The sequence below is a fragment of the Apostichopus japonicus genome, chromosome 15 (assembly GCF_037975245.1).
Source record: "Apostichopus japonicus isolate 1M-3 chromosome 15, ASM3797524v1, whole genome shotgun sequence".
Lineage (NCBI taxonomy): Eukaryota > Metazoa > Echinodermata > Holothuroidea > Aspidochirotida > Stichopodidae > Apostichopus > Apostichopus japonicus.
In genome coordinates, this window is record NC_092575.1 from 10,397,905 (window position 1) to 10,425,672 (window position 27,768).

The 27,768-nt window shown below is 37.7% G+C and overlaps 1 protein-coding gene across 5 annotated transcripts; it reads left to right on the forward strand.

Annotated features, from left to right (window-relative positions):
* The first annotated feature begins 1,725 nt into the window (after window positions 1–1,725).
* LOC139980682 (nitric oxide synthase, inducible-like) lies at window positions 1,726–26,373 on the forward strand. Of its 5 annotated transcripts, none has more exons than XM_071992509.1 (25): window positions 1,726–1,990; window positions 2,334–2,832; window positions 6,700–6,839; window positions 8,162–8,324; window positions 8,570–8,661; window positions 9,097–9,238; window positions 9,764–9,903; window positions 10,406–10,574; window positions 11,203–11,301; window positions 11,823–12,014; window positions 12,809–13,092; window positions 13,274–13,421; window positions 13,941–14,045; window positions 14,322–14,368; window positions 14,637–14,735; window positions 15,088–15,262; window positions 17,655–17,887; window positions 18,213–18,406; window positions 19,421–19,590; window positions 20,301–20,511; window positions 21,359–21,449; window positions 22,062–22,368; window positions 23,422–23,613; window positions 24,364–24,549; window positions 24,998–26,373. In XM_071992509.1, exons 2-25 carry the CDS (start codon window positions 2,545–2,547, stop codon window positions 25,142–25,144), a joined length of 4,014 nt encoding a protein of 1,337 aa, XP_071848610.1. In that variant the 5' UTR covers window positions 1,726–1,990; window positions 2,334–2,544; the 3' UTR covers window positions 25,145–26,373. The 5 variants fall into 5 exon arrangements, with proteins under 5 accessions (XP_071848610.1, XP_071848606.1, XP_071848605.1 ...); XM_071992505.1 differs by having other exon boundaries at window positions 1,728–2,000; window positions 23,419–23,613; XM_071992504.1 differs by having other exon boundaries at window positions 1,728–1,990; window positions 23,419–23,613.
* The last annotated feature ends 1,395 nt before the right edge of the window (window positions 26,374–27,768 follow it).

Sequence of the window (27,768 nt, forward strand, 5' to 3'; positions counted from 1 at the left end):
TAGGAAGGAGATAATTGAGACGGAACTTTCAGCTTTCCTTGAGCGATTTATCCATATCTTCACGTACCTCGAAGGCAATATAGTTAAATAAACTACAGTGCACAACAATCTCTCATTCACACGTTTTATTGATAAATAAATGTCACTAAACCTCGAATTTCACACTTGAAATTCTAGATATCAGCCTAATGTAAGTAAATGTCATACATTCTTTGAACGGTTGTTAAATAAGCAACGGAAAGAGTTTTGCATATCTTTACTTCCCATACCAGCTTCAAGCGACCCCCCCCCCAACCCCCGCCCCAACGTAAAAATAAATTCCTTAGATTTTGATCTTTCTGTTTATAATTCTTTTATATTTTATTCAGCAATATATAAGCACGGGAGCATGATATATAGCCTTTTTAGGATATTGACTTAATTTAGTTTAGTTTAGTAGCAAAAAAGGATCAGGAGGGACACTCAATTTCCCATCAAGGACCCTATAGGAGAGAGAGAAAAACTGAAGACGCAAACACTCAGACCCGATTACAATGTTTAAAGTGCCTGTCCAAAGCAATCTTAAACCCATTCACACTACTTGCAAGTACAACTTTCTCAGGCAAACCATTCCACTCATTCACAACCCTATTAGAAGAATAGTTATGCCGAATATTAATCCTACTTTGTGACTTTTGGAGTTTAAGACAATGGCCTCTGGTACAACTACTATTAGCAAACTTAAAGTGCTTTCCAACATAATTCTGAGACGTCAGGTTGACAACCGACTGCAAGAGACCGTCGCGTAATTTCATCGGTAACGCACAAATTTATTTAACTTGAAGCTGAAAGGTAGCCAGTTTAGGCCCAATTATAGCACACTATAATTGCTACAAGTTTTCAAAACGTACTTTCCTGGAGATCTTTACTCTCCAAATTGTTCTCAAACATTTTTAATGAACACACAAAATGACTGAATGTTCCAGTGAGAAAACTTTCCTTGAATGTTGTTATAAAAACAGTTTTAAGAATTTTGACCAAATGTGACCATATTTGAATATCTAGCATATTTGGGGCCGATAGGCATACCTTAAACATAAGTTGCAATAAAGTAACGCAATTACTTTGTAATTACTTGGTCTGAATGCATGCATCATTAAGTTGTTGTATATGTTACAAACCAATAGGAGGCACCCCATATGTAAAAATATATATAACTATCAAGAAACTCCGTAAGTCTGCGAATTCAGAATACCAAAGTCAGCAGCAAAATTTCATTAGCCCACCTGCCATGGTTTTGGAATTGATGAACAGTAAAGTAGGCAAACTTACCTACTGCCTCAACATAAAGTGTTTTAGTTTACCACGTGACAAGCCACTGGCAATAATGATTGTATATCTCTATATAATTAACAATGGCAAATTTTGCTGACGTCCTTTCCGATGAGGGTAAAATAGCGATATTTCTGTTTCTTCCGCCAATATTGTTTTGGACGTCCCCGTTTCGACCCGAAAATTTCTATGGTGGTGTTGGTTAGTTGAGAGACCCAATGATCAGGAAGCCTTACATTAGCTTATTTGAGACCCTATCCGTGTAAGATCGTGGATGAACACCGGCTTATTTCAAGCCTTGGGGTGGGGGGGGGGGGCTTTATCCCCTGTCACCTTCTCACTACGCCACTGAATCCAGCATATGAACAAATAGGCGATATTGTCACCGCCATTTCATTGTCATGGATGGACCGTGTGGGTAATACAGCGTGCCCTATAGTAAACATGAGATATCGATCATCTTCATAAATGATTCATTGCTATGCTGTATGGGAGGGAAACATATCGATCACATTATACCAGACACTGGACTAGAGCAGTGGTGTCGTGTTCTCATAGCTCAATAGTGTCTTAATATAAACACAGTTCAAGTAGGGTGTATGTTAGTAGTGCAACGTTATAAGTAAGATACATCCTGGATGTGAATTCTCGCAGCACACTAACTCATCCATCAGTATCGGTACGTCAGCGTAACTATATCCTATCAGACCTACATCTTTGGTACTGTATCTTGTTCGTGTTTAATAATTCAATCAGGCATATATGTTAGTGGGTGCTTAAATTACTAAAACAAAGAAAGTTCAGACAGAGTCAATAAACACTTAACTTTTAACACGGAAAATACTTTTCAGCCATTTCCACTAGAGATCACTACAGTAAATAATATACGGGATATAATCAAGTCCAGTTATTAACACGTCAAGCTAAGTTTGTTTGTTTTGTTTTTTTTGCAGAGAAAAATGTAGGTATACCGTTCATTTATTCAAGATTTCTTTGAGGTGTATATCTTTTTCCACTTTCAGAAGATTTCTCTTACAACCAGTTGAGTGTCCGCGTGCAACCGACTTGCAATGTTCATAAAAGAACACAACCATTTTTATGGGACGAACAGCGATCATTTAACTCAGTGAAACTTGTTGGAAAGAGACCAAGGAAAGCTTTCCACGGAAAACTGGTATATAGGTGTTTGACAATAATCAAGGTTAGTGTTAACGGAGATATTAATATAGCGATATGGCGCAACAGGATGAGTGTGGAGACGGAGCGCCGCGTTCATCTTTCTTTAGGAGCACATGGTCGGCATCTTTCGCCCCTTCGTCGAGAAGAAAGCTGCAGCGAACAAGGAGCATGGACACACCGCAACATTTGACCGTCTTGCTCCCCAGGGGTGATGGGCAAGTACCTGGCGAAGCAAGTAAATCCCCGAAGAAGGAATGGAAGGAGTCAGGAGATGAGATTAACTTGAAGAATGATCAAAATGGCGTCGAATTCATCGACACACTCCACCAGAAGTCAGTATCGGTATGTATAACTGTTCTATCCCACTATTGTTATACGTTAGAAGCGAAATGGGTAGTGACGTACGTATGTCATGTTAGAAGATGTGTGTTTGTGTGTGGGTGGGGTGATGGTGGGGGGGGGGTGAGTACGGCGATGAATGAGTTGTTAAGAGAAACATTGGTGAGTACATAAGCTGATTAACGTATTTATTACTGTCATCAATTCATATTCCACACCAATCTACCACGGCAATGAATGAAATTACACTCCCTATACATAAACCTTTATGGAACATATTTATTTGCCAAGGGTTTCCGTCTTTATAATTATACGCTAAAGGGTGCCGTCTTCGTAGCCATAGCAATGGATTTACTTGGCAACACATGATATTTTTCCATACATTATACCAAATCCCCTCAACTATGGTATTCCTTCATAAGTATATCACCGACAACACTATAGCCTCAGGACCACCAGTATTAGTTTTTAGATATGATAGAAAGTCAATTAATGGTCACCGATGTTCAAATTTCAGAAGGTCCAAATTTAAATATTACAGGTTGTGGTCAGAAAATCGAAAATGTTACAACCAAAGCAAAATGCAGCGCTCACATTAACAGCAGCGACATTGTAGGCAGGGGATGGCTCTGGACTCATGTAGAGTGATCAGGGATCGTATAGTTTAGATGTCATGTTTAGACTTTAAATTTGGCCTATAATTAGGTTTAGAATCAAGGTTGTGTTAGCAACTGCTTGAACATTTTGTGTGAGGTCGGAAAAGGGGATTGGGAGGGGGAAGTACACCCCACAAACCACAATGATCCGCGCCTTGTAGGATACCGTATGTTACTTATGACAACTATACGACGCAGTTTAGTCAACCTCTTTACAATACCCCCTGTTTACCCGCAGTTGATGCTGTATCGCTTTCACAACCCGAGAAGCCGTTTTTCGGGTATAATTAGGCTAGGATCAAGCTCTTTGGGGTCAAAGAGATTCATAAAACTACAAATTTATATCAACCTTGTCATCAATCTTACATCCGAATCGCTTTACTTGACGCCTTCGTCGTTGCTATGGTAACAGGACTTACTTCTAGCGTTATGAGAATTTTGTCTATATGAAATATGGATTGAATCATAGATGTACGGAAACGTTAAGGTGCCGTCAAAATGTGAAGATGTTCTTTTGCAATTTTGCTGCCAATATCATCATTTGCTACAAAGTGTTTAAAATGATGACCTTCCGGTGAGCGTAATTTATCATTTTTTTTGCGCAAAAAATGTTGAATTGGTGAAAAAATATTAGTGATCAATGATCAAAAAGCTAATCCGTGTTGATAACAAATCAAAAATGTTGAATTCCTGGCTTATTAGATTCAAGGAATTTGTCAATTTTGTGGCAACTTCTTAGCTTATTAACTGAAAAATAAATCATTTTATTGAAAATGGTTGAAATTTCTTAAATTTTTCACATTTTCACGACACCTTACCGTTGTATATAGAAGTGTGTATGATTTCACGAAATAGCACAGTCGTAGAGCCAAAGATCAGTTTGATATACAAACCTCCTGCATGCATATACAACATAAAATGTATCGTTTTCAACTTTTACCGGAATTACCTAAAAATGAAAGTAATGAATTCCAGCAATCAAAACTTTGCTCGAAGGTTACACTCTCATTGGATAAAATAGAAGAGAAATATGTGGTTTATTTATAACGAGAGAGCTATAACCGTCATTTGAACGGAAGAATAACAGCTTGGCAACATTACCCTTGGTAACTATTCCATGTTTACAGAAACAAAATGTTCCAGATCAAGTGGGCCCTGTGGATCATGAATGTAAGGCTGTTAAAATAATTGAGGACAATAATACAAAATACTGGAAACGAATGGAAAAAACTTGGGTTAAAACAGTATAAGGCCCATAGTCACGCCCGGGACACAGAGAGATGTGCCTCCCCTAAACAGTGCTCTGTTCTTGTCTAAGATGACACAAATCACGTATATGCGTGGTCGGTCATAGTTGTTGTCTTGAACCGTTATTCATCGCACGAGTATATAAACCCTCCATAATCGCTAGCTCTTTGCGCAGGGAGGTACTATATAGGGGCCCTATACCAGTGAAAATCGTTCCCACCATTATGGAAAGTAACTGTTTGTAGGATCGATTTGTTTATTCTTTCCACCGAATATGTTTGATAAGTTGACTGCTGTGATGGAATGCTTCCATTATCAGTAAAGCCACCTTGGCATTCAGTTTGGCATCGATTTATGCCGTGTATCTGGTATTCACATGCAGTGCATTGATAGCAGGCTTACCTGGGGGAGGGTTACTTTTACAAGTTTGCGAGAAGATTGATCGGGATGCGGTCATGCCTATTAGCATGGGGGTGTACGAAAACTTCTCTTTTGTAAGGGGTGGGCAATGGTCATCAGGCGTAGTATTGGGAGGGAAATTAAAAGTGATCTTTCGGCATTACGTTATTTATTAAGAATCTTCCCATAAACATTATTTGTTGAATTTCAATCTAGAACACATAAAGCTTGTGTTCCATCCGCAATAGCAGAATAGCATATTACTTCACAATTGTTTCCTTAGAAAAGCGATCGGTCATCTAGCATAAGTATCTCTTAATGATATAAGGCTACAAATATTATCATCCTCTTTAATGAACGAAACCGATTACAAGAATTGTTTTGTACCCATGTATTATAATTACCTATAGGACGAAACTATATACCATATGATCATAATGACGTCAAGTTTGACCTGCTGAATCAATATGTAATCATAGAGTAAACCAATAGTTCATATAATACTTTATGTAACATTATATCTAACATGTTTATCATATATGGAGAAACTCCATAGCCTATATCAGAAGGGAAATTGATGCAAGACTGGCAGTTTATGCACCCCATTTTACATTGGTACATCCACTCCTTACCCAGCTGTATCGACCATTTATACGTACAAGGTATTTCTTTATCGTCTGCTATAGGACGAGAATTGAAGGGTGCGGGCCTAATAAAACTCAATATCGGTTAAACTTTGATTTCAGCAAGTGAGACACCGCGGATGATGGGTTCAACACACCATTATATCTTGCTTTCATTGACCCTACTTGAGTCGAAGAGGTTGCACATTAGATTTGAAAGTTTGATTTGAAAGTCGATCAGTGGTCGAGTCGTCGGTGCACAGTTATTCTAGTCAACCATCACAAGAGGCATGACGTCACCACGGTACCCCTCCATGACATTCAATCGAGCTACATATCCCATTTCTCTATACGTAACTGCATATACGGACCTGCGCGCGTTGTATCATGAATTCCATCACCACATCACCATTGAAGACGCACAGTGCAATATAGATTCCATAGCAGCTTTGTAGCTGCACACAGGTGTGTGTCTGATAATGTCGTGCAGTAGGGTACTGTATAGTTGCACATAAACTTATACATTGTATTGTGAATAACTTACATAACTACATTCCACTAAATCAAACAAAATTGCAATGTAAATGTCATGATAGAGCATGTTGGCACTGTATACGATACACGGACCAGTGTATTGTACGATAAATAAAAATACAAGATCAGTGTAAACATGTGTAATGTATCATGGATGCCATAATAGCAGCACCATTTGTTATACTCTTGGTTAATATGAATACACACCCCATAGAGTATATGGGAACTGTATACTTAACTCAGACCTGCATGTGTATTGTACGATGAAGGTCCACACTACAGCCACCATTTAGAACCTGTCAGACCATAGCTGATCACCATGTGCATGGTGAACATTAACAACATTAGAACATTAATACGCTATACGGTATTCATAATGTAAGTGTACATGTTATTTTTCACTCATATAGCCGGTGATACACTCCAAGAATAATTCATCTCTGTCGACTGTTGCAACCGAGAGTAAACTCGTCGGAGTAATACCATCGAAGGACCAACTTATCCGAGAGGCGGTGGAATTTATTGATCAGTTCTACGCTCACTTACAGAGGTAGGTATCCACCCAAAGAGCAAAAGAAATAAAGCATTTATTTTCAATACTGATATATCTCAATACCAAATATCAAATATTGTTAATATAGTTTAATATATCAGTAGTTGATCACAGATATCTCAAACTTATTTTCAGACTTTCCAAATTTCACAAACTGAACTTATACACCCAACCATCATTATTGGTCTGTGTGATAGAGATAACTGTCATAAACTAATCCCCTCCACCCCTCCCCTCCCCACCTCTACAACCAAGGTGACACAAATCCAACCATCATTATTGGTTTGTGTGATAGAGATAACTGTCATAAACTAATCCCCTCCACCCCTCCCCTCCCCACCTCTACAACCAAGGTGACACAAATCCAACCATCATTATTGGTCTGTGTGATGGAGATAACTGTCATGAACAAGTTCTCCAAATAGCTATAGGAAATGTTTTAATTAGTTAGAGAGATATTACATATTTCATCACGCACAAGTCTATACTTGATTAAGCCACCCGTGTTTCATATTTGAAGTTTTACTTACTTGTTTTTAATTTTTTTTTGTTACAATGTTAATTTCTTGTTTAATGAAGACTGGTTTTGAAATTGCTAAATCTAAAATATTGAACCTCTTAATATGACCTAATAATGGAATTGGTTTCAGCGTCATTACTGTTAATATTCCAAATACGAAAGGAAAAACACCAAGAAAGTCAAAAGTTTCAGATATATAGTGGCACTAAGATATCACAGATTTACAAAATGACACCTCTCAGACACGATATCTCCCAAACGGAGCAAGATTTTACTTAGCTCTTTGGGAAGCCGTTCTTCCCAAATATCTCTGTCATATTATATAAAATGATTTATATCTCGAATTTCAATTTCAGAGTCTTATTTATGATCATTGAGAAATTCTTAACTCATTTTTCACGGATCTATAACTAAACAGACGTATCGCAAAATGTGTTCTAATAACTAATACACCAATTTAAATGTAGGCTATCAAAGAGTTAATTTCAGATATGAGAAGGAAAAAAATCCAAAAAAACAGCCAATACCACGACATTTTGGTATCACCGATTCCGCGAGATCCTTGTTTATATTGTGAAGGCGGGTGGAGGATACACTGCAGCAATAGTGTCCGTGTTCACTGCGCATGTCAGTTGGGTTAGACCGCCTTCGAGTTCCCGTGAAAGCCCTAGGCATTTTCATATTTGAAATCACCACGCCTCTCAGATGCGATACCACAAAGCTCATAACTTTGTGACAATTTCGCCTATGTTTCTGCGCACTAAGAAAACATGAGTTATTATTATATCATTTATCTTAGAGCTGGCACCATCGGTCACCAAACGAGATTAGCTGAAGTTCGCACGAACATAGAAGACAAAAACACGTACACATTGACAGAATCCGAGTTGATATTTGGAGCGAGATTAGCTTGGAGGAATTCTCCATCTTCGGTTATGAGAATCAACTGGAGTAACTTAAAGGTAAGAAAAAATATATCATCAAAATGAAGGGGAAAAAACTTATTACGGCTTCTTGATAAGTTGACAAGTTAAAGTACATGGCAGTCAGGTGGTGTTGGTATCGGGGTGGGACATTTCGTAAACTTATAGAGAAGTCGAAAGTTGTAAGAAAACGTCTTTCATTTATCAAGTTGCAAAAGGGATTATCTTAACAAAAACCTTATCCGTCGTGTGAGAGTTATTAACAATGGTCTTTCATTCTGCAGGTATTTGACGCCAGGAAGGTGACCACTGCACGGGAAATGTTTGAAGCATTATGCCGTCATTTGTTGTACGCCCTCAATGGAGGGAGTATCAAGTGAGTTCCTGTCCAGATTTATATACATATAGCCTGCCCCTATATTCTGCTATACTCTCCTGCTACGTCATTTATATGTCTTACATACATTGGTGAAAGGGGGATGCTAAAGTGCCCCCCCCCCATCTTGTTGTTTTACTAAACGGTGGGTCTATGAATTCAGAATATGGTCCCATTGTTCCCTTTTTTCTCCACGCCGATGATAAATTAATTCAACAGAATAGTAAAAAAGTTTATTTCATTCATACATTGAAGCAAACAGTCCAACAGAAAAGAAGTACAACCCACAAATATGAACGCGTCGATGTCTTGTTTACACCAAGCACGATCACATTCCCCACCCGACCTCTTGCAATGCCACATGTCCCTGTCTCGACCTCTGACCTCTAACAGGTACATTGCATGACTTAAATTATTTTCTGGTTTACTGTTTAGGTGTGCAGTGACCATTTTTCCGCAAGCGATTGAACAATCCAAGCAATTTCGAATATGGAACCAACGTCTGATTGGCTACGCTGGCTATAAAGAACCAGACGGCCACGTGATTGGAGACTTACACTCAGTAGAGATCACCGAGGTAAAGAAGGAAACGACTCTTGACTTTACAGGATAGAGCAAAGTAGAACAGCAGAGTTTGTATTCGACTTGCATTTATATATGCAGTAACAAACCAAAAACATCAAAGACATAACAAATATGAGGGTTATTTATTTTCATCTCGAATCATATAGCCTACCGGTCATATTATACCATTTACGGTAACCCTCACCCCACCCCACCCGACCCGACCGTTCAGGCACCCCTAACCCCCGTCATTAAAGCGAACTATATGTATAGGAATGCTGACAAACGTAAAGGTCTTGACCATTGCTTCAATTATAAACTAGAAATGTCGTCCTAAAAGTGGTCACCTTGGCTCAAATGATTACAGAAACATTTTATGGTCTTACTTTAGTCTCCTCGGTAGCTGAGCAAATTGTTGCTGGTTGAACCTTTCGGAAAGTACTTTATGAAACGTTTAAGGCAAATGTTGGCAAATATACCATGGTAACTGGAGGAACATGTTATAGGTACATGCAAATGTTTCTGTGATATATTTCAGATATGTACATCATTAGGTTGGCATGGTGACGGAGGGCGCTATGACGTGTTACCCTTGATCATACAAGCCGCCGGAGGGGAGACAGAATTATTCGAGCTACCGAAGGAACTTGTAATGGAAGTGAACTTGTGTCATGCCGAGTAAGTAAACACGTATTGTTTCTTCAAGATTATTAGGGAAGAAAGCAGGTTGATGATTGTCAATATAAGGTCAGAGGCATTTCGAATATTTAGATACACCGCGTTATGTGCGAAAATAATGTCACATTTTTCAGTCTTTGCGCAAGGCGTACTTGTAGTACTTTGTATATATAGTTTTCAAGTTTCATTAAAACAATACTTCCAGGATATTGTCCATTCTGTTGAGGATGCATTGATGTGATTTTGTGTCCCCCCCCCCCATCAAATCCACACAGTCACTTCCCACTATACTTTAAAGTGTGCCCCCCCCCCCCCCCCGCAACTTGAACCCTCTTCCGCCTGAGCTAAACTCTCAACTAAGATGGATGTTTAAGGTAGGTTTTGTTCTCCGATTCTCAACATAACCAGGGGATGTTTCATCTATTATATAACTGCAGTCAATGATTTCAAAGCTTGTCTGCTGTCTTTCATTAAATTTGATCTTTTGATTCCATAATTTCAGATATGACAGCTTCGAAGACCTTGATTTGAAATGTTACGTCATCCCATCGGTAGCCAATCAGGGACTAGAGATTGGTGGTTTGGTCTTTCCAGCTTGTCCAATGAACGAAATTTACACCGACTCTCAAATATGCAGTCTGTCGTACCTCAGAGATCCCCCTCTTATCAAGGTGACTGCATTAGTCCCGTAGCCAATATCGCCCATGTGGCTAACCAACTTGGGCGTCACATCAGCTTTTTACGAGGTTGTGTGTTTAAGTAGTCTAGGGTTCTGGGTGAACTATAGTTTAGTAACTATTAACTACGTATAAAATTGAATTCAGTTGAATTATAAATTTCATGAAAGTGTTTGACAGTTCGTTTCTGTATAGCTGCTGTTATATGTATTTTACTGGATTACGAAAGTTTTCAGGAAGAAAATTCGAATGCGAAACAAATTCAGATAATTAAAAAAAAAAAGGTTCTAAACACAGCTGGCTTTGAATTGAATTACCAAAGCAGTTTCTATAGTATTCATGCTTTGATTTTTAACATGAAAATCCAGCAGCAAAACTTAAAGTGGATATGAAAACGTAATATAACCCGAAAACGTTAAATTTGAAACAAGAAGAAAAGCTGCTAGGTCATAGACTGGCTTCAATGTTTTATATACCACAGTCAGACACTGGGTACATTGTTATAGTAAGGTTAAAATGTAGATTAATGGAACTAACTCATGTGCTTCGGATGAATTAACATTTACCTGTATCGAAACAACCGACAGGAAAGTTGATAGAATGATATTCTCTCTCCCTACAGGAGATGGCCAGCCGTTTTAATATCGATGCTGAGGGCGATGTTCTTTGGACGGAAAGAACGTACATGGAGCTTAACGTTGCAGTACTTCATAGCTTCAAGGTATCGACTCCGTGACCCAGCAATGAATATTTAATGAATGAAGCTCGTTATTATGCAAATAAGAAGTTTATCTTAAAGTGAAGAATGTTATCAGTTATCTAAATTGCAACTTTCTTACATATCAATATTTCATTATGATAAATTCATCTTGCTAAGATATCTTCAATAGTTCTAATCGTTACTATATATAACTAGGAATTAGTCATGGAGATTGGGAAGGATGGCGTGGGTTACCGCTTCGGGGTAAGGTTCTCATTTTCATAAAATACTTACGTAAAGATGACTTCAAATGGGAGCCTGGTAAAATAATCTTTTTTCCTTCATCTTCTCCTCTTTTTTATGTGTGTTAAACCTGCATTTGGTAGCGGTGTCAAAATACCAGCAATAATATGGATTTCAACCGGAGAATTGGCGTGTTTTCTTTTCAGTTATAATGTTATTATTATTTCTGCTAAAAGTAAGTTACCAAATTTCTCTCTTTCAAAAGTTTTTACTTTCTTCCTTTCTTTCATTATTTTAAGAAACAATGTGTATCTATTATCGACCATCACACCGCCCTCGATGAATTTGATCAATTCTTTGAGGATGAGCATCTATTGCGGGGAGGATGTCCGACTGATGTGAAAGCTGTTCGAAGTATGACGTCAGCCTACGGTCGAGAATTTGATCAACATACACTTTGTTATCTTTTAAAGCCAGCTTTCTTCGAACAGGTAAATATGTACAATTATAATTTTGTGATTAAAATTGGTTTTTCTGTCCTTGATTTATTTGGGACCTTCGTCTCTCCATGCGGGGCTCTCCAGATTATAACATTACTCCTTGCCGTGATAGATCGTGTCAACTATATCCACAGAATCTTTATGATTTTGTCACAAAGTATTTTACATAGCTTTCGTCGATCGTGTATGGGACTGAAGGTTTAAACACCTTTTGATTATGGTTCTGTTTTTTTATTTATTAATTATGAGCGACGTAAGAAACATAATAATACAGTCTTTGGCTTGACATGAAAAAAACCTTTCTTTACTTTGTGATGAAGAGTGAAAGGAATTTATTTGAAAAGCTCAGACGTGGTCATTGCATATCATAATCAATAATAATAATAATTATCAGTAATTATTTTTAAGAACCACACAAATATGGGAGAAGCCCGCAAGTTCTTATAGATTACAACTTACACGCCGGGTGCAGCTTCCAATTCAACATTTTGACTCAAATTTAGAATCTTTTCAATTTAGAAAGTCATTTCAGATGGGAAAATCGTAGATTGCTCTTGGATGTAAAAAAATCACCTTACTGTGACCCGGCCGGGAGTCGATCCCCGAACCTCCCGATTAACAATCCTCATTTGATACAAATGTCACCGCCTTTATCCACTCGGTCATATCACCGGTTTAATGATTAGTGTATGATTAGTACGGACATGAAACAAATGTCTGGGCAGTAACGATGCCTAGGCTATCCCAAGAGAAAATAGTTACATCATGTTTTCACTTCTGTTTAGATCGATCCATGGAAAACTGCGCAACCGCAGCAAAAGGCAAGGAGAGTCCAAACTCCTCGAAAATCTGAGGTGAGACCTCTTCCTTGTCTCAAAGAGGATACGTTATTAGTAAAGGAGGAAAAGATTGTCCCGCAAAAGATTGAAAATGAACTCGCGAAGCCCAAGATTCCCGCGTCGAAACAGACCAAATTGACAAAGCCACCACCACCACGTGATCCACCTAAACCAATGAAATCACAGACACGACCTTCGACGGCGTCGGGATATTCCAAACAAACACCGCAGTAAGTGAAACACAGTCTTTTTTTTCAAAAGGAAAAACAATATGAAATCACACAGTGACGTTATCGAATATAAATGTTTGTCATAGCCTTCGATTAGAGCATTGCAATACATTACAATGCATAGATTATCAAACTTATTAGTTTCACATCTCAAGCTCATGCATATTCATTTCAATCACAGGCCGCTGCCTCTGCCTATGCCGAAGTCTACGTCACAGATGGCTTCCAAGAGCGTCAAAGCTACAATACTCTTTGCAACCCAAACTGGCAACGCTCAAAGATTTGCTGCTAAGACATTTGACCTACTAAGTCGAGCAATCAACACACGAGTAAGTGATTTGGTGAACAGGTTTGCCGACAACGCCCTCTATTTTTCACAATGCACGATGAACTCGTATCCTATATGAAATTAAATTGAATAAAAACTTTTTGAAAAATGTTTTGCACATTGTCATACAAGTTAGGGATGATCAATATTGCAATTATGAGAGCCTTTCACTGCCTGATTCATGACGTACGGGAACTATAGTTCAGGTGTAAACTCGTATAATTTCAATCAAGAATGAATGACTGTGATACAGATCACAGTCTTTGCTTGGTAGCTGTACAGCTGCAACCAGCCCATCGTGTGGTACGAATACAATCGGTTATACGTACCGTGATATTGCAACGGGCAAGAACCCACAAAATGTTAAAGAATCATGCTTAAAGTTAGACTATTTACCGGCACCAGTCGATTCGAGGCCGATATCGCATTTCCCTGTCATCATTTTACCCGGATGTCATTTAATATCTAAAGATCCTGATTGGTCAATCCGGTATGACGTTATTATAATTCTATTGTTTAGATGATTCGGATGGACGAGTATGACGTAACAGATCTTTCTGACGAAGATCTCCTCATCGTCATCACCAGCACTGCCCATAATTCACAGCCACCGCCAAACGGAGAGGTAAGTCACGTGATTACAGTAAATTGGTGGCGCCATGGGCAAACGAGTTTCTTTTATGTGTTTAAGGAAAGCTCTCATGTGAACTATATTACCATCTTGTAAATTAATGGAACTACTTTCAATTACTTTCAGTGCACCAGTATCAACATAACACATCACGTATAGTGTTGTTTATGATTGTGTTGTTTATTCTCAATTAAACTGAACTCCTCAGCCAGTCTTGTACTGTTGCAACCACAAGGAGACAACTTCTAATATGATTTATCCTATCTACAGAGATTTTGCAGTGAGCTGTTCGAATTAGCCAGAAATAATGATATCAGGTGAGATCATGTTTCTTTACCATCTTCACATGATGGGCACATTCACTTACAAATAATGTGTCATTATAAAGTGTATACGTTTGCACTACCAGTGTGATATGTTGATAATGTCTTTCTATATTTGTACACTATCGTATACTCATCGGCTATTATAAATGAAGTGTTTAACCATTGTTGAATGGTTTAGTCAATATTTGAACATAATAAAATTGTCAACAGCTCTGTAGATAATGCGTTTTCTTAAAAACTTTTTTTCCCCATTATTCAGGGTTCCTGACTCTATTTGCTGCGAACGATTCTCTTCCATGAGCAGGAACGTATTTAAGGAGAAATCTATCTCGCGAGAAGGAATGCTACAAGATACTAGGTAAGATCAACGTGGAAGATGACAACATTAGGCTATGGCTCACACTGTCTGAACTATAACAGACATGGGGCACACAATATGGTATACGAAAATAAACAAAATATATAAATGAAACTATATCAATTGACTTGAGATGTTATAGATTACGGAAAGGGTCCTATCGAACTACAAACATGCATGCTTGTAAAGAAGAGTAAACCAGCCTTGGCTTTGACTCTACAAAATTAAACTGTGCCAGGTTAAAGCTGGAGCATTAAATCTAATACTGGTTGAACTTGCAACGCAATATAATAGGCACTGTATAGACGTATATTCACAGATTATAACTTGTCTGGATGTTTCCATTTTACAGCTTTGCCGTGTTTGGACTTGGTTCAAGCGTTTACCCTCATCTTTGTCCCTTCGCATGGGCTGTCGACAACATCCTAGACAGGCTAGGCGGGAATCGTCTAGCGGAGTGCGGTGAAGGCGACGCCGTGGGTAACCTACAGTGTGACTTTGAAAAGTGGCTTTCAACTACGCTACAGGTAGCATACACTTACAATAACGACTACATTGTTTGCGCACAACTTTCGTTAAGTCCGAAAAAGTTAAGTCAAGTCCTTATTGAGCGTGTTTTTTTTTTGCAGTCTACATGTGCGTTTAAGCTGAAAGTACGTATGCACTTACGAGCGCCGTCGCTGTCATTGCGCGTGGCGAGTCACCTGGCAAACATTCTTCATTTCAACCAGTGATGCAGTATACGCACGAAAAAATGCGTGAGTCGCAAACTTACCGATCATAATGAATTTCAACACTCATTGGATCGTTACCCGGTACGCATTAATTGCTTGCGTCTGCGCGCGCTATCTGATTATGTCGTCGTGTGTTGGATACATAATGTTTGCAACAACAAACAGTCGAGTAATCAGAAAGTGTTATAACTTTTACGTATTCAAACGTGTGTTGAATAATCTCTCACTAATCTTACACTTTGCGAAGCAACATGCTCTCTACTGTGTCAATACCCTTCAAGAAATGGTTTTTGGAGGTTTTTACCTCTCGGGCGAAAGAATCAAGAGAAGTCTCGAGTAAAGAACAAGAAATCGTGGAGCCTAAAGAAGACAAGGTTAGCCATCTTAACTATAACACATTAGTTATGTTATATGTATATATATATATATATATAGATATAGACAAACATACATACATACATACACACATATTCTTAGAAAAAAGCAGAGAAATAAGGCTATGACTCATAATTGACAAATAAAGAGTATTGTTGTAGAAAAAATATTGGAATTTTCGGTCCCCCTGGGACCTTCGTCAGCACTACTTGGCAGTGGAATGAAAAGTACAAACTGCAATACAAAGAAAGTATGACGCTAGATAATTGTAATATATAAATAGCCTAAGTTGTCATAAAGTACATTGCAAAATGTAGAAGACAGGAAATATGCACTATAGCATCATAGTAAGCCTATGAAGTTTATTATTAAAGCAAACTGCATTTTTTGCATTTCAGAACGGTCGTTCTTTGGCTGTGACTTATTGCTACAAGAAGGCAAAGTCTCACACTAAACAGTCTTCGAAGAACCTTCTGAAAGATTTTGGCAAAGCCTCTACCACTCGTTGGGTTAACTTGGAACCGGGCTATGAAGAACAGCCATCTTATATCCTACGATTCAAACGGAGGAGTTTCACTGGTGGAAACTATCGTCTGTTTCTCAAATACCAGATAGAACCTAAACTTGAGAAGCTAAAGAGGCCATCTAACAGTCTGTATAATACACGAACTGATAATGATGATGCCTTTAAGCAGGATAAGCAATCCCGAGCAGGAAAAAAGTCATCTATTCGCTTGCAAGTACGAGATCCGAAGACTCAAGAAATGGGGTTTGCCCACGTGGATCTAAAAATACTTGCCAGATACAATATGACCATCGATGACTTAAAAATGTCACTGGACTATTTTTATAATTCCCGCTTATTATCTCAAGAACGGAAACGCGGACGGAATGGAGATGATGATAATGATGATGGTGACGTCACCCTTAACAAACGATCACGCTATCACTGAATGTCTTCTCATTATTCAATGATTGTTTTTATCTGTTTAATGGGAACAATTTCTTATGCAACTTTACTTCTGAATGGTGATATTTTCATAACCGATTTTTTCCCGGTAAATTATTTTTTTATTATAAATATTAACCTTGTGATCAAATTAAAATATATTTTGGCTCAAAGAAAAATAAATTTAAATGCCTATATATAACTTTATGCCATTTCTCTTGTGTCTTCCTTGGTGTCAGTTTGTTGTAATAATAAATGATATTGTTGGAAGTTTCGCCGTCGCCGGAACAGGGTTCGATGGAGGAGGTGTGAGAAGTTTGGGGAGGGAGAACCGAGGTTCGCCATAATTTTTTGACAATTTGCACTATGTTACGTTTTTTTTCTCTTGCTTCGTGTTTAAATGCTATATGTTGTGGGGAGATGCGGAGGGGGGGGGGGGCTGGGAGGAGGTAAGGGGTACATAACCTGACGTCACACCTATCGGATAACCGAGCACAACGATAGAGAAGGATAACCCACAATTCTGAAGTACAACAAAGGACATTAACGTAACTGTCAGATGAGTGATTTCGACACGTAAATGAAGTTTGTTTTAATTTGCCATTTAACTTTAGAATTGGTGTATGTCGTAGCCAAAACTGGTTCAAATCGAAAAAGTCCGTACAAGACTATCTAAACAAATTTCTTCGTTTGAACTTTCTTAGCGTGATTGGATAACCCCTTGACCCTTCTTGTACCTCTTGGGGGGAAAATGTCTCAGATAATACGACCACTACTAATAATTTCAACAACTTTTCTCTTTCTTGGTTGCATGATTTATCTTTCCATATTTTATTTTGGATTTTATTTTGACTTCTGCAGACAATTGCAAAGAAGTATGAGCTTGTTAACAAGATAGGTTCACCCGTTAGTTTCACAAAGAACCAGATAGCGGCTGCTGGCCAGGATTGGGGGTCATCGCACTTTCGCATTTATACTGAATCAAAAGGAAAAGAGGGCGCTGAGCTATGTGAAGGTCTTTCAAAGTTGCATGGAAACGACGTACGGCCTTTCCTCTTGATTGCAAGGAAAAATTTGTTAGCTCCGGATTCAGGGTGAGTTGTAAACACGCATGCGCATATTCGACAAATGAAGAAATATATATATTTAATGATTAATGCTTGAATATTATGTCAAATCAAAGGAAATTTTCCAACGTACGAATTTGTTACTCGCCTTTGATGACGTCACTTTCGTATTAAAAAATACAAGAATAACATAAGAACATGTAACTGAATACATGAAAGAAAGTTCACATATTGCTTTCCTATCCACAGCAGTACGTCCACGTAAAATAAACTGTTACGTAGTGTTTAGTCAATTCTCCAGCAACCAGCAACTTACTTCACTTTTATTGACAGTTTCAACATTTTTTTTCAGTCGTTCCTGTTTCCTACTGCGCATGTCCTGTCAGAAGGACCAAGAACTACTTTACCAACCCGGTGACGTAATAAGCCTTTTCCCTGCGAATAACAGTTCTCAGGTGGATCGTATTCTGCGCAGACTCGACTACCACAAGTCCCCGGATGCAGTCTTTAAACTAGAAAAGTTAGTCCAAAAGGACACGAGATTAGGTAACATGCTTTCGTTTAATACGTTTAATTGCTAACAAGCAAAACAATAGAGAAATAAATACAACGTTTTTAAGACTAACGTTTTTTTATTAGTTCAATTAAATGATTTTCTCGGGAAACAAATCAGAAAGAAAAGAAAAGTTTCGCCAGAAGTGTCGTTTGTTGAACCATGATTACAATTGACCAAACAACTCAAACATTTACCTAAATGTCATTTGATTTCCTGAAATATCTTTCATTTGGACACTTGACTCTTGTGACAATAATACAAGTATTTACAACAGGTAAAAAAACTTAAACTAAACATTATTGATGCTCCACTTTCAAATAATTAGTAATTATTGGTAATTATTTAAAAGTGGAGCAGGAATTGTTTTCATGGAATAGTAGAAAACCTTAAAGCAGGAATTTGAAAGCAGACATCAGGGATTGACTCGACTTCAAGAAATAAACTATACAAGACACTCACTTTTAACATGTTATGTATTGTAATGAACGTTTGCAAATATGTGTGAAATTTGAATAAAACAGTTCGGTTATAATTATGAAAAAAAGGCATTACACTTATAGACGCGACAGCATATGTTTCTCTATCGTTTATTTTTTGCTGGGTCAAGAAAAATTAAAAGAGTTTAAATTTTTTTTTAATAAAAACATACATTAAACAAGACCTCTGATATAAATTGAAAGACACATATTTGGTTTGTTACGTCATATCTTATACGATACTGGAATGTACACGCTTAATTCTCTTTTTGTATTCAGCGTAAAGGATTGTGTTTTTAAGTTTAAAGAAATTAAAGCGCAAGTACTTGGATCGTATAAATACTTCATAATCAAATAACATCGTTAACAAACGACTTATTTCAAAATACTTTTCTAAGTCGAATTAACTTGTTTGTTAACTTCTCTTTTCAATAGTGCTATACTGTTGCTTTTAATTTTAGTTATGGCCGAATTTAACCATGCCAGTAGTAATATTTCTTACATTACGGCATTTTCTATATGTAATAGGTCGTTTGAAGGTGTGGACATCCATCACACGTCTACCGGTATGTTCTGTGCGCATGGCTCTTTGTCGCTATCTCGACATAACCACGCCTCCATCACCAGACTTACTCCGCCTACTTGCTATCAGAGCTGGCGAACCTAAGGAAAGAGAACGACTCTTGGTTCTTGGAATGGTAGGAACCGAATTTTCGATATTTTTTATGCTTACGAATACCTCCTGTAAAAAATTGGTTTTCCAAATCGTGTTATACTTTGTGTGAAGCTATATGGTAACAACCGTATGTTGATTAGGTCACTGGTAAGTTGCTAAATACATACACGTATACAAGTAAATACCTTTAAAACGTAAAAACATTCCTCAGTTCCACAAAGAATGTCTGGTTTTCCGTGCACATCAAGCAGGGGCCAGCAGAGGGCTGAGAAGACACGTGTCCCCCTGTGTCCCTTCCCCCGCCCCCCCCCCCCCGTGTGCCATCCTGTGAAAACCTTCAAAAGTGTCATTATCATGATAAATTTGAAGTGAACAGGACTTTTTGGTAGTTATTGTACCCTTTTCCATTTTCGTAACTAATAGTTACCTCTTTGTTACTTAAAAAGGGCCCCCTTTTTTGGAAAATATTGAAATATCATTTGTTGTTGGAAAATGAAAAGAGAGAAAAAAAGGAATTAAAAAAAAAAGTGCCTATAATAAAAAAGTGCTAGTTTGGTGAAAACAATCAAATACTGAAATTTTGTTCATCTGGATGCACAGAGCTAGGATATACTATGTCGGAAGGGTATGAGGAAACCTTTTCACCTCCCTCTCTGTCACCACCCATATGATCTTGTTTGACTATTCTAAACAAAGGTTTTCGACAGTAAACTTTTAATTTTCTTTTGACAGGGTGGTGATATTTATGACGAATGGAAGTTAGAAGAAGCACCGACCATCGCTGACATTCTTGAACGCTTTGAGTCTTTAAGAGTCCCTGCTTCTTTGTTAATCACACAACTACCCCTCCTCTCCCCCCGTCTATACTCCATTAGTTCCAGTCAGGATCTTTATCCCAGTGAAATACACATTACCGTCACGCTGTCAACATTCTACACAAAGGGTAAGAAATAAAAAAATACAAGAAATAGAAATTAAATCGATAATTTATCTGTACCTTGTAACATTATGCGGAAACTGAAAACTAAAAGCCTGTTCAAATAGGGTTGGTCCTGAGAGGGGCGCGGTGCGTGAGTGCCTTCCATATGGTTTTTACCACCACATATATTCCTATACTCTACTTCATGTTTATTCATATAGTCATTTTACCAATTTACAAGTCTACCCATCTGTTCGTCAAATTAGTGCAATGTCTGTTTTCTGAGTGTTGTGCCTTTCTTATTTTGCATCTGAGGAAAGATCGTGGTAGAAAGGAAACCTTAGTCCCATTAGGCCTAACTTTGAATTTTTTAAGTTTACTTAATTTTTTTTTTATTGGGGGGGGGGGATATTCAGAATATGATATTTAAGATTAATTTAACCATATAACATCTTTAAAGTTGAAGGGGCTAATCACTTTACGAGGGAATAACTTTTGCATATTGTTTTGCATAGGAGGGGCTATATAGGGCATTATACATAGCATGGGAAAATGTTGCTGTTTACTTGCTTCATGGATGGGAATGATCACATGGAAGTCCGCTACAATTCTCTTAACCATGTCAATTTAGAGTAAGGTGAAGGAAGAGTTGTCAAAAAGTACTAAGATAATACATTATAAGTTACTCAAATCATTGATTTTGTCTGATTTTAGATCTATAGTTGAGATTTAACTCATGTCCATTGTCTTGTTATCAGTGTACACTGCAGACAGCATTCAAATATTGTTCTGAAACGCGTTGAACCGTTTGGGATATTTTACTTTCGAGGTGCCCTCATGCCCCTTTCAAACTGTGTTCTTACTTTCACAGGAAATTTGGGTGAAATTCAGCATAATGGTGTCTGTTCGTCATGGTTACAGGATATCAGTACTGATGAAATCATCCCAGCCTGTATCGTTTCGTAAGTGATTTTTTATTTATTAAAACTCTCCATCCTCGGAAGTCATAAACCATAAATTGGTAAACATCCTCATATATAATAGCCTTGGCCTTGGGCTGACATTTTGTAAATCAGTGATGTCGTATTGTCACTATAGAACCTGAAAATTATTACTTTCCCTTTATTTTCATAATTTCAAAATTAATGTTAACAGTACTGGCACTGAAACCAATACCATCATCAGGTCATGTTAAGATACTCAACTTTTTCATTTCAGCAATTTTAAACCCATCTCCACATGTTAGAAAGTAAAGAATGTATAAACGAAGTACGACATAACAAGATGAAACACACGTGGCTCGATGACGTCATATTTAGACTTGACCAAGTCTCCTGCTTTGTGTGTGAACATTAAATCTGTGATATCTTCCACATGGAATAACATCTGTTTCTTACCTGTTAGGGAGAAGTTGTTAGTGGCAGTTATCCCATGAACACCTCGATCAATAATGACAGCTCGGTTTGTGTCTCCTTTATAAGTTTGACGAGGTCATCTCACAGGTCATCTTTTATAGATTCCTTCTTTAATACAGATAATATTCTCTAGCCTATAAATATCTGATTTTCTTCTAGAAATCCATCCTTTCACATTCCCAAAGATGATTCCGTACCGATGATGCTCGTTGCAACTGGTACAGGTATAGCGCCATTTAGATCGTTCTGGCAACACAGAGAAACAGACCTTACAAAATACGATTCAGCTCCGGAAGTTCCCGAATCTGACCGTCGTGTTCCGAATTTTGGCGATATGACGTTAGTGTATGGATGTCGAAAGGCGACAGTAGACGAACCATATAGATCAGAATTGATTACAGCTAAAGAACATGGTGCGATAACTTCAACAATGATGACGTTCTCAAGGGAAGAAAGTCAACAAAGAGTGAGTAAATTGATTATAATATCAAGATAATGTCAAACACAAATTCATACTTCTTAAGAAAAGTCATCCACGATAGAGCGTGGGCACGTAAACCAATCATCTTGATCCACCCTCAACCCTAGTCCTCTTACATCGAGATTATATGACGATGTTACGCCTGGTTACGTAAAGTAAGTATCACGAATTCCTTTCAAAAGGGAATAGATTCTAGACATCTGGTTGAAGGTTGGTGAGCGATCTTACCGTGTACTCTTTATCTGCATGAAAAGAAAAGATACCACGCATGATCCTATAGACAAAAGGTTGAGAAGGGATAATCGATATATTGTTAAAGGCATATTCTCACATGTTTAGTGACGTATAGGTTTAGGTAGTCTATATGATCGTCAAACGTGGGAGAAAAGACTTAAGTAACTTAGATGAACAAAAGGTAAAAGGTGCATGGGAAAGTTGAATGCTGGTTAAAGAGGTGAGTATATTGATTAATTAGAAGAAAAAAGTGCAAATATGTGCATAAAGTTTGACTATTTGATTCTTGGAAGTAATGAACCCAATGCAGGTAAATGTTCAAATTGATGAATTCGGATGCTAAGAGTTTAATCTTATAATACGACAGTCCGCAAACTGCGGGGCATGTTCCAAGAGTGAATCGATGATCCTCGGAATCCCCCGCCCCTTCCCCCGACTTCGGAAAATGTATCTACAGATTTCGTACCGTGCAGACAAGGGATCGATTAACTTTGTTTAACATCAAGTTCATAGTCCAAGCTAGCTTTCATGTATTCTGAACATCGATGATGAGGAACTGGTAATTCGTGATTCAGTCCTCATAGAAGACCATGGTCCGTAGACTGAAAGTTTGCGGATCGCAGTTCTAATAATACTTAAAGGATGGTGATCATTGTGGATGAGAGGGTTCTCTGAAAAGGACTTAACAAAACGCCCGAATAGTGCTTGGCACTTACATGTGTATTTGAAAACTGTCCCAGCAAGTGACCAAGAAGAGTTTTTCCGCCCATTTGTTCTCATTTTCTCTCACTGTTTTCACAGCAGCGTTACGTTCAGGATGTCTTGCGAGATCACCCGTGGCTCGTGTACAGTACCATTTGCCGACGAAACGGGCATGTGTTTGTTAGTGGCGATGTTACCATGGCTACAGAAGTACGGATAACAGTGGAAGCCATTTTGTCCCAATATGGTCGAATGTCAATGGTGGATGCACAGAACTATGTTACTCGTATGAAAGTAAGTGAATCATTAAGGGGGAAAATGGGACTTTTATTGATTAGCATGTCTCACAAATATAAATTTCATTATTTCTTTAAGATATTTTCCTGATTGTGTTACAATGAATAATTGTCGTTATGGTGATCCAATAGCTGACCAGGTACAAAGGTTTACATTCAATGTTATAAATAAGTTTGCATAATTTGTGAATGCGAGCTGGGGACCGTACTCTTACACATCATATAAACTGCACTTGACACAAATCTTAAGTTATACACATCACAAAGTTCGTTATGGCTATCTTACGAGACTATAGCAGTTGTGATCCGCTGGCTCAAAATAACACACACACGCACACACACACGAACATTGTGACTGACAGAGCTAATCATTTTTTACAACTTAACCCACACCCATACACACTAACACATATACATCAGCTATTTATCAGTAATGTTTTGAGATTAACTGATAAGATAACCAGCTAATTTGCGTATCTTTTGGCGAGCAGAAATGGTTCATGTCGTTAGCATGCATGCATTGAAGATTGCAGACGCTACTTTAGTTAAAGAAGTGGAAGAACAAAAGGCTATGCAAGTTTCCTAATGAAAGACAGGCACATATCTATACTTTAGCAAACAATTGCTAAATTTGGGCCTAACCGGGATATATACATGCATTCCCGTCCGTTATCGTAGCACAGAATAATCTATTTTGTATGTAATCAATTTGACCATATTAAGTCTAAGTTATCTTTTATTTTCGCAGGAAGATTGCCGTTATCACGAAAATATCTTTGGATTGGTTCTTCACGTTGCTGACGTCATCAAACAGAAACGGCAGGATAAGAAACAGCCAAGAGTTCTAGTGTCACGTGATATTATCAAACCAATCCCGCTAGGCATTGCAGGAAAGAAAGCTTCCATTTCTGAATTGGCGAAAAAATTCGATTCGGTAAGAAATATACGGACCATCTTTTCTTAAATTTACATGGAACGAAATTATACTTGAGCAAGGCAAAATAATAATAATAAAAGTCACGGAATGATATAACACCTTCATATGATTATATATTTTGTAATTAACGCTATCGAATATACATATATAGCTGATAAATATCTTGCCCTCAATAGGCTTGATGATGTATCAATGTAAGTAACAAATGTAACCAATGCTTCTCTGCCACCCCCGATGCGAAGAAAACATAGTGAGGAAAAGTTATTTATCAAATCATGTTTAATAAAATTTGAGAACGCTTAGTGGAACATTTGAATTATCAAGAAGTATCTACCCCTTCTTTGTCAGACCATATTTCTTACCACCTGACTAACCCCCCCCCTTCTTCTCCACAACAGGTGTCTCAGTTCTTCATATTATTATTATTATTTTTGTTTCTCGACAGGACCCTAGACGTCCCCCCTCTCTCCATCAGAGACGTGCCACAGCTACCGTCTTAATGCCTCGTTACAGTAAACCATTAATGATTCCGCAAGTTGAAAGAAATGATGACGTCAACAACAACATGAAGGGTCACTCGGGGTCAAAGTAAATGACACGACAAGCAAATATTGTTATTATATTCACAGCCATAACACCACCTATAAGCTTTCATTAAATGCAGGTGTAATGGTTTACTAACGTTTTAAGCAGTGGCATTAATACACAATTACACAGTATACTCTCAAATGAAAATGCTTTGACATCATCAGGTGTGTGTGCGTGCATGTGTGTGAATGAGGATGGGGGAGTTTGGTATGGTCAACTCTGCGTGAATCGTATCTGTTTATCGATCCTTATTCCAGAGGGATCGGGGGGGGGCGTGTTGCCTGATATGACGTATGAAAACCGTGTAAAAAGTTCATATATGTACTGATGCTTTATAGGACGGGAAACTGACAAACATTCGTATATAAGATTTCTTGCAAAGTGGGTGCGGAAAGATCGGGCATTTGTATGCCCAATTTGAAGAATGCTGAGCAGATTTTAAATTAACAGGGTAAACTTTCTCCTTCCAAACAAACATGGTTTCCTACACGTCTTTTAATACAGTCACACTACTATTGTGATATTCATATTATCTACGAAGTAGTACAAACCGTGTGAAGACTGTAGGGTTGGGTTGGGAGGGGGCGTTAATTAGGTGGCACTCACAAAATAAATTTAGTGATGCCAACGAAATTAGGTATAGCTCGGAATGGAATCAGAAATGATGGCGGTTTGGGTAACTTCCAATCCATTTTAATTTCCCGAAACGATGATTAATCTGATTTTCTCATTTTTGCCTTATACACTGTCAGTTGACCAGGTGAATTCAGGTAAAAAGACGAAAGGGAGGGGAAATGTCGCACTTTTTTTTAATTAACTATTTTATTTCAGTTAATTTAAGAGAATGCTATTTTGAACTGTCAAAAGGTAACCTTAAAGTGAAAGAACATACGGAAAGGAGTGGGGTGATATTATAGTATATTATTTAGGTGTTTGGGAAGAGGGAAAACTAATCCCTCCATTTCGCCGATTATTGTGTTGTTGTTTTAACGTTTGTTTATTTATATGCACTTGTAAAGAATAAATAATTCACATGGCACATATGAATACTGCTATTTACATGTACTCTATTGTTTTTAACTTTACTTCAAACAAACAAAAGTAAGTTACGTTTATTGCTCACAAGGCTGGCTGAAAACTTTTGTACACATTACTAAATAGCGCCACTGATTTTGCTACATGTTACAATCATATCTTGGCAGCGCCATCATTATTTTGTTAGAAAGTCAAATACATGGTTCAAATACATGTTTCAAATACATGGTTCAAATACATGGTTCAAATACATGAGTCAAAAACTCATGTTCCAACATCAACAAGTATTTGACTGTCATCCTACAAGTCTCACTGAGACATTAAAGGATCACTTTATTTAGAGTTTCGTCTTGATGTGTCATAATCCAAATACAAATATTGAGCGATATAGTAATTCTTCTATAGCATACTCTGCACGGTTCTCAAGATTTTATGCTAAATCCATGGAAAGCTTTTCTAACGCTGAATTGATGATTACGTCGGTTGTAAATGCATTATTTACTTATAATTCCAAACCTGTTTTTTTAACCCCATATAAGCAACAGAACATTCTTGTATGTCATTCAAAACCATTTGTACATCATCAATTTGTAATTTGCTGTAAAAAATGCCTCTTTCGTCTTATGTTTTGATTGTGTTTGTTGCAGTATGAAGAACAGACCTAGTGGTATGTTTGTTAGACTAACACACCCAGCCACTTTGATTCATGGACCTTATGAAAATGTTTAAAGAGTCATTAATTAACATATGAAATGGTATAGGAATGCCACCTGCACTGTTAACATGTGTTTTTATTAATTGGCTACAACGCTTCAAACTATCCTCCTTTTGCCGATGTCTTAGAATATTGGGATCAACTGTAATGATTTTTTAAAATAAAAACTTCTAGCAATAGTAGGATGTCAAAATTTAGGGTCAATGCTGATGAGTAAGTTTAAGTACGGATAGGACTGATCTAGCAACCTGATAAGCAGCCAGGTTAGTGTCAAGTTTTTTAACGTTAGTGTTGAACATCTTTGTATGTCCCTTGGAAGAAATTAAATGTTTATGTTGAGTTATGCACGTTTCGTCGCACCCCTAAAGCAGTAGTGCTGTGATAGGATAAGTGGCCTATACCTAGAATAGTTGGCACCCGGGGAGGATCCTTCCTTTTCACCCCGTGCAGGGGATGCCGTTCTGAGGGGGCTCTAACAAAAATTTGTGTTTATGTACGGTGGCTAAGAAGCGAGATGGTGCTATCTTTCGCTGACTGATAATAACTGAGTAAATGTTTAAGAATTTTCATTCTTTAGTGAATGTTTCTTAACTTTTCCTATTGTTTGTTCAAAATATACATTTTTAGTAGACAAGTTAGGTTGTCATAAACCACCACAATGATTTACAAAAATAGGGAACATTGTCACCTTTCCTCTTTGGTTGGCCGCCAAAAGTATCCCCCTTTCAAAATTTAAACATATGAAAAAAATATGGAGTGTCACGTTTGCGAGTAGTATATCGTTTTTAAACAGTACAGACACACGCAAACTGGTAATCAGAAAAACGCAGGCGACATGGCCAAAATAACAAATATTTACCTGTAATTTGGGGGCATAA